This window comes from Nycticebus coucang, chromosome 17 (genome assembly GCF_027406575.1).
Source record: "Nycticebus coucang isolate mNycCou1 chromosome 17, mNycCou1.pri, whole genome shotgun sequence".
Taxonomy (NCBI): Eukaryota; Metazoa; Chordata; class Mammalia; order Primates; family Lorisidae; genus Nycticebus; species Nycticebus coucang.
Genome location: NC_069796.1, coordinates 40045569 through 40053391, shown reverse-complemented (window position 1 = coordinate 40053391; position 7823 = coordinate 40045569). Strand labels below are relative to the sequence as shown.

General features: G+C 42.1%; 1 protein-coding gene across 1 annotated transcript; it reads right to left on the bottom strand.

The window, feature by feature from the left end:
- Window positions 1-327: 327 nt before the first annotated feature.
- Window positions 328-904, bottom strand: LOC128568954 (dynein light chain 1, cytoplasmic-like). The gene has a single exon (XM_053566966.1). It carries the CDS (start codon window positions 803-805, stop codon window positions 536-538), a length of 270 nt encoding a protein of 89 aa, XP_053422941.1. The 5' UTR covers window positions 806-904; the 3' UTR covers window positions 328-535.
- Window positions 905-7823: the final 6919 nt, after the last annotated feature.

The following is a 7823-nucleotide window of genomic DNA, read 5'->3' as shown; positions in this document are numbered from 1 at the left end:
TTTTCGCCTTTGGTAGAGTGCCGTGGTGTCACAGCTCACAGAAGCAACATCAGACTCTTGGGCTTAAGCAATTCTCTTGTCTCAGCCTCCCAAGTAGCTGGGACTACAGTCACCTGCCACAGTGCCTGGCTATTTTTTTTGTTGTAGTTGTCCTTGTTTGGCAGGCCTGGGCTGGGTTGGAACCCGCCAGCTCTGGTGTATGTGGCTGTTGCCCTAGCTGCTGAGGCACAGGCGCTGAGCCAATAATGTTTTAATTTTTTTTTCATCTGCAACAGTTTTTTTTTTAAATGGATTTTGAAAGACAACATGAGACAAAATTATGGAATAGAAAATAAATACAAATGTAAGCTGTTTTGCTAATTATAACCACAACAAACTAGTGCAGAGACTACCCTGTATAAAACACAATAAAGGTTCAAAGATCCAGGTGTTCCCTTCACAAGGCTGAAAATTTCAGTCTCTGGGGTATTTGGAATTTAGGCCGCAGTCCTTGTTTTTTGGATGAATCACTGGGCATGTGGCACAGTCCATGCTTTTAACCAGATTTGAACAGAAGAATGGCAACTTGGCCCAGGTAGACATAGATGAAGTGTTTGGTGTCTTGTGTCACAGAACGACCGAAGTTCCTCCCCACGATGCAATGCCAGGTGGGATTGTACTTCTGGTCAAACTCCTTCTTGATATGGGCCGCAATGTCCTTTTCTATGTTGTATTTCTCCAACGCCTGAGTAGCGCACTCCACGGAGTCCTGTCGCAACTCTTCCGACATCTCTGCATTTTTGATCACGAACTTTCGGTCGCACATGGTTACCGAGGAGAAGGGGCTACCCGACTGCAACGGTCTCCTGAGGGAGGTGCTAGCGCAGCTCAAGTCCCGCGACAGCCGCGACGGACACCGAAGCCGTGGCGCTGTTTTTATTTATTTTTTTTTCTGTAGAGACAGAGTCTCACTTTATCGCCCTTGGTACAGTGCTGTAGTGTCACAGCTCACAGCAACCTCCATTTCCTGGGCCTGGGCGATTCTCTTGCCTCAGCCTCCCAAGTATCTGGGACCACAGGTGCCCACCACAACGCCCGTTGCAGTTTGGCCGGGGCCGAGTTTGAACCCGCCACCCTCGGTATATGGGGCCGGCGCTCTACTCACTGAGCCACAGGCGCTGCCCATAATGTTTTAATTTTTAAGGTAATTTTGTCCTGGAAGAGAAAGGAGTTGAGAGCTTTAAAATGTTTTACCTTCCAATTCACGAACACTATATATTTCCCCATTTAAGTCATCTTTATGCCTTGTTATAAGGTCATATGTTAATAATTTCCCCCCCTAGAAGTCTTGTACTTAGAATTATCCTAGCCACTTGATTTTTTATATATTTTTAAATTGCATCTTTATTTAAAATGCCCATTTATGTTTGTTGCTGATGTATAAAATAAGTTGATTTTATATTGATTTTTCAAATTCAGCAACCTTACTTGGCTCCCTCTTTTATTTTATCTATAGGTACTTTTAGATTTTCTGTGTACCGTTTAACATCATATTCAAATAACAACTTTTTTTCCAATTTACATAACTTGTATTTTTTTGCTTTTCCATGCTGGCTAAAACTTCCAGTATACTTTTTACTTTGTTTTATCTCATGTCCAGTATGTCAGCTCATTTTCTCTATACATTTTCAAACCCTAATGATAGTTTTTGTTGTGTTATTTGCTTAAATTTGCCCATATACTTTTACCATTCTCTGTTTTTTGTTTGTTTTTGAGACAGAGTCTTGCTTTGTAGCCCTGGGTAGATGGCCCTGGCTTCACAGCTCACAGCAACCTGAACTCTTGGGCATAAGCCATTCTTTTTTTTTTTTTGCAGGTTTTGGCTAGGGCCAGGTTTGAACCCACCAGCTCCGGTATATGTGGCCAGCACCCAACTCCTTGAGCCATAGGCGCTGCCCTAGGGCTTAAGCCATTTTTTTCCCTCAGCCTCCCAAGTAGCTAGGTGGACAGGCACCCACCACAATGCATGGCTGTTTTTAGAGATGAGGTCTCACTCTGTCTCAGGCTTGTCTTGAATCTGGGAGCTCAGGCCACCTCGGCCTCCCAAGTGCTGGGATTATAGGCGTGAGCCACGACGCCTGGCTCTCTTTGGTTTTTGTTAGTGGTTTCATTTTAGCATTGAAAGTGTTTAGGAACACAGATTTTACGTCCTTAATGCTTGATTTTATATCCTGGTTCTGCTTCTTACTAGGTATGTGACTTTAGGAGAGTTTCCTAACTTGTATCAGTTTCTTCACCAATACATGAGGATTATTACTTTGTAGAGTTGTGTGAAGATTAAATGAGTTAATATATGCAGAATACTTAATGCAATGCCTTATACTTAGAAAATGATAGACATGTTGGCTTTTATTGTTATCTCAGACTTTCCATCTGTGTTCATTTGCATTTTACCTGGAACAAATTGTTTATCCTAAACAAATCCTTTAATGTGGATCTGCTAGTGACAAATACTCTTCATTTTTTTTTCTTTTTTTTTTTAGACAGAGCCTCACTCCACTGCCCAGGCTAGAGTGTGGTAGCATCAACCTACCTCACAGCAACCTCAAACTCCTGGGTTCATGAAATCCTCTTATCTGAGCCTCCCTTGTAGCTGAGACTACAGGCACTAGCCATAAGGCCCAGCTAATTTTTTTATTTTTAGTAGATATGGGATGTTGCTGTTGCTCAGGCTGGTCTCAAACTCCTGAGCTCAACTGATCCTCCCACCTTGGCCTCCAAAAATACTAGGATTACAAGCATGAGCCACCACACCCAGCCAAATACTCCTTGTTTTTATCCTAAATTGTCTTTGTTTCACTTTGATTTTTAAAGTTTTTTATTTTCTTTATTACTAGTGAGGGTGATTATTTTTCAGGGAGTTGCTTAGCTGGTTCGTTTTGTTGTACTCATGTGCCACCTGAAGAACAACTCAGATCCCACTTCAGGTATAAATCAATTGGTGATTTATTACACCTGTACAGGCGGGTCGTTGCCCAAAGGGCAAACGGTCCTGAAGAGAAAAGCAGGTTGCCTTTTATATCTATTTTGTTGCCATGCAAGGAAGCAAAAACAAAAATAGAGCATGGCTGTTAGTTGGCGCAGGGGTGTGGTTACAGAATTGGCTCAGGGGGGGCTACAGCGTGGCACTTGGCACAAGGGCCATGTTACAGCAAGTCAGGGGTTTACATCCTGGCAGCTGGCATGGGGACAAACTTGGCTTGGGAAATTTTGCTTCAGTAAGCTTTTTACCATTGTTTAGCCATTGCTATGGGGTTGGGGTAAGTTCTGCCATTGTTTTACCCGTTGTTAGGAGTTCTTGGGAACTAAGGAAACTTCCTTGTTCCGAAACCTGTTCTCAGAATTAACCCAAGGTGGGGGTTGAGACATGTGGGGACTCAGGCTGAGACAGTTAGGGGCTTTTAGGGGTCCTTCTGCTGGGTACTACAGTTTTTAAAAAATGAGCCCACTTTTCCCTCATTTTTTTTTATTGTAGTAAAATATATATAGTATGAAATTTGCCATTTCAACCCCACTTTTGCATATACAATTCAGTGGCATTAACTACATTCATGATGCTGTGCAAACTTCACCACTAACTATTTCCAAAACTTTTCACCACTTCAGCAGAAAATTGGTACCCCTTTAGCAATATTTCTTTGTTTCTGTCTCCCCCATCCCTGATAATCTCTAATCTGCTTTCCATCATTCTTTTGAATTCCCCTAATTTAGGTATTTCATGTAAGTAGAATGATACTATATTCTTTTGGGTTTGGCTTATCTCACTCAGCATAATGTCTTCATTTTGACTAGAGAGTAAGTTACACAACTCAAAAAATTATATAAAACATTTGCTCTGAGATGTCATGTACCACCCACATTACCCCTAAACACTTCATCTCCTACAGATAGCTGTTTTTTAAAAAATTAGTTTTTGTTTACCGCCATAGTGTTTTTATGCACGTAATGTAAATATAAATATATAATCTAAGTCTCCTTTTATTAGGAAAGTGTAGCTGTTTCAGTCTGAGCTCCCCCAAAAGCAGAGTATATAAGACAAAAGCCTACTAATATGTTAGGGAATGTAATCTCAGGAAACAAGTTAGGGACCAGGAGAGTAAAGCAGGAAAGGAGGAAGAGCCAAATAGAGGGTGCCTTATTGAATTGGCTGTTGGCTATTACAACAGATTTCTTTCTCCCAGTTCTCCAAGAGGCCATGTAGACTGCATCTGAAGAGTTAGTTGGGGGAAATAGTGATGAGGGAAACTTTACTTTTTATCTCCACCTCCCTTTGATCAAAGTTTTAGAGCACAGGCATGAACTACCTCATACTCCTGAATTGTGTATAAGTGGGTGCTGAGCAGAGTTTTATGGCACCCTGTTAAATTCATTTCAACAGGAAAGCCTCTAGATAAAAGCTGAACGACATCATTATATAACATATTTAGGAGGCAAAAAGTACTGTCAGGTTGCATCCCTGTGAAGTCTGTTAGTGCCACATGAGGCTGGCTACCACTAGCCACATCTTGAACACCAGGGAGGCAAAGCTGAGAGGGTCCGAAGTGCAGCATAACAGGTATCTGATATAGGTTCTGCGCCCGTGGCACAGTGTTTATGGCACGATCCACATACAGCGAGGCTGGTGGGTTCCAACCCAATCCGGGCCAGCTAAAACAACAATGGCAACTGCAACAAAAGAAGCTGGGCATTGTGGCAGGTGCGTGTAGTGCCAACTGCTTGGGAGGCTGAGGTAAGAGAATCGCTTAAGCCCAAGAATTTGAGGTTGCTGTGAGCTGTGATGCCATGCACTCTACAGAGGGCAACATAATAAAACTCTCTCTCTCAAAAAAAAAAAAAGATTTTCCTTTAAGGTGTAGCACAGTACAATTTCTTTTTTCTCTTTCTTTTTTTGTTTTTTTTGAGACAGCCCTTGGTAGAGTGCTGTGGTGTAACAGCTCACAGCAACCTCAAACTCTTGGGCTTATGCAATTCTCTTGCTTCAGCCTCCCAACTACATCCACCACAACACCAGCTATTTTGTTGTTGTTGTTGTTGCAGTTGTCATTGTTGTTTAGTTGGCCTGGGCTAGGTTTGAACTTGCCAGCCTTGGTGTATGTGGCTGGCGCCGTAACCACTGTGCTACGGGAGCCACGCCCCAGTACAATTTCTGAAAAGACTTAAGGTAAGAGTCTTTGTGAAACAAGCTATAGTTACTGAAATATTATCTAGAGCCAAGGCTATAATCAATATTCATCATCTCCCTGCTCCACCGTCCATTCTAAACTTCTAAATTTTGCCTGGTATGGTGTATTTAAATTTATCCTTGAGGGATTTAAAGTCCTTAGTTGCCTCATCCTGTCCGACCATGGTTGCTGGTAATTGCCCATTTAACATTGACACTGGCAATGGAAACACCAAGAGGTAACCTAATTCTAGAATATTCCCCCTTGCAACCATTGTGTCACAACAACCAAAGCTTCTCATGGTAATTGGAGTTAATTACCTCTATTGTCATAGTAGCTTCTTTCTTTGCTTGTTTGTCCACTGGTATTAGCTGCCCAACATGACTAGGAGGTAGCCAGGTTCAAAATCAACTGAAAGCAGCAGTGCCTAAAGATTTCATGGGTCAGAAACAAAAATGCTGCAATCATATTACTGGAAGCAGCATTGGTGGGAGGAACTAATCCTAAACTGCTTGGTTCATGGACCCATGTGTTCTAGATATTTGGGACAGAGTTGTTGCTTTAGCTCATATACCACTTTTAAGAAGACAGCACCTCAAACTATCCGGGTGGTGTCTGAAGCTAGTACCTTATAAGAGATTGTTCTTTTGGGACAGAGTCTCGCTTTGTCTTCCTAGGTAGAGTACCATGGCATCATAGCTCACAGCAACCTCAAACTCTTGGGCTCAAGCAATCCTCTTGCCTCAGCCTCCCAAGTAGCCGGGACTACAGGTGCCCACCACAACACCAGGCTATTTTTAGAGACAAGGTCTCCCTATGGCGCAGGCTGGTCTTGAACCTGTGAGCTCAGGAAATCCACCTGCCTCAGCCTCCCAGAGTGCTAGGATTACAGATGTGAGCCACGCCTCCCGGCTTTGTAAGTCTTTGAATGATATTGCTATCAGAGGGATTGTGAAGAGAGGAAGAAAACCACTTTCTAGAGCAGAAATCAATGCCACTAAGGATGAATTACTGCCCTCTCCAGAGGGGGAAGTATGTGATAAAGTGGTTAGAAATGCAAGTGATAACAACTGGTATTTTATTTCAGAGGACGTTTCCTGGCTTTTTCTTCTCTGCTGCGTATTGGCAAAATAGAGTTGTCTTGGGCCACATATTAAATATGTAAACACTAATGAATGCTAATGAGCAATAAAGCAAAAAAAAAAAAAAAAGTCCCCACATATTTTTCATGATATCCAACACTGCAGATAAGCAAAACAGTCCTCAAAAAAATGCATGCAGCCGGTGGGTTGCATGTTGGACACCCCTGTGATCCTTAAAATCATCATCGGTGGGAGGCCAAGGCAGGTGGATTGTCCTGAGCTCACAAGTTTGAGACCAGCCTGAGCAAGAGCAAGACCCCGTCTTTAAAAATAGCTGGGTGTTTCAGTGGGCACCTGTAATCCCAGCTATGACACCATGGCACTCTTCTGAGGGTGACAAAGTGAGACTCTGTCTCAAAAAAAAAAAAATCATTGATATTGTAGTTTCCTGAATCTTCGTGGGGTTAATCTTTTACTCTTGGACGTGCATATGTCCTGTTAGGCCATCTAGCATCCTTGCCATTTCTTATCCACTAGATCCAATTAGCATATAATCAATTTAGTTCAGGTCTTTGTGGAGTGTGTTATAAAACAAAGCAAGATAGCTAACACAGTTCTGAGGCAAGATAATGAATGTGTTCTGCTATCTCATTTGTTTATTTTGAGACAAGGTCTCACTTTGTCTCAAAATTCTGCCTAGGCTGGAGTGCAGTGGCTTCATCATAGCTTACTGCAACCTCAAATTCTTGAGTTCAAGCAATCTTCCTGCCTCAGCCTCCCAAGTAGTTGTGTGCCATCACATCTGGCTATTTCGTTTTTTTTTTTAATTTTGTAGAGACAGGGTCTCACTCTGAGGCTGGTCTTAAACCTCTAGCCTTGGCTTCCCAAGGTGCTAGGATTACAGGTGTGAACCACCATACCCAGCTTGCTGCCCTGTCATGAGAAGATGAATTTCTTTTGATTTTATTTACTGATGGAGTTTAAGACAAACGCATTAGCCAGAAAAATAGCCACCTACCAAGCTTAAGTTACATTTATCAGCTCCAATAAATGTACTACATCTGGCATGGCAGTGCAATTGGAGCTACCATTGGATAAGTAAGTATATTGCAGTCCTTTGTCATCACTTTGATCCATCTAATTTTTTCAGGGGTGAACAAATGAATTAAATGGGGGCTACAATGGGGGCTATCACTTCTGTACACTTTAGGTTTTAGGTGGTCGTGCTGATCTCTAAAATCCCTCTTAGGATGCAGTATTACTTATGATTTACTGTCTTGGCTAGGGAAAAGGAAATTTCAGGGTTGTCATTCTAATGTCTGTTACATTACACATTAGGGAAAATAAAAACACATCAGAGGTTCCCAAGACCCCCCTCACGCCCAGGTTTGGTGATTTGCTAGGACTTATAGGGCTCAGCATGTAGTCATACTCATGGCTACACTTTATTACACCAAAAGAATACAAAGCAAAGTCCACAAATGGGAAGATATGTATCATATAAAGTCTGGAAGAAACCAAGTATAAACTTTCAAGAGTC

Excerpts from the sequence above, each read along its gene's own strand:
- LOC128568954 (XM_053566966.1), bottom strand. The coding sequence starts at position 805 with ATGTGCGACCGAAAGTTCGTGATCAAAAATGCAGAGATGTCGGAAGAG.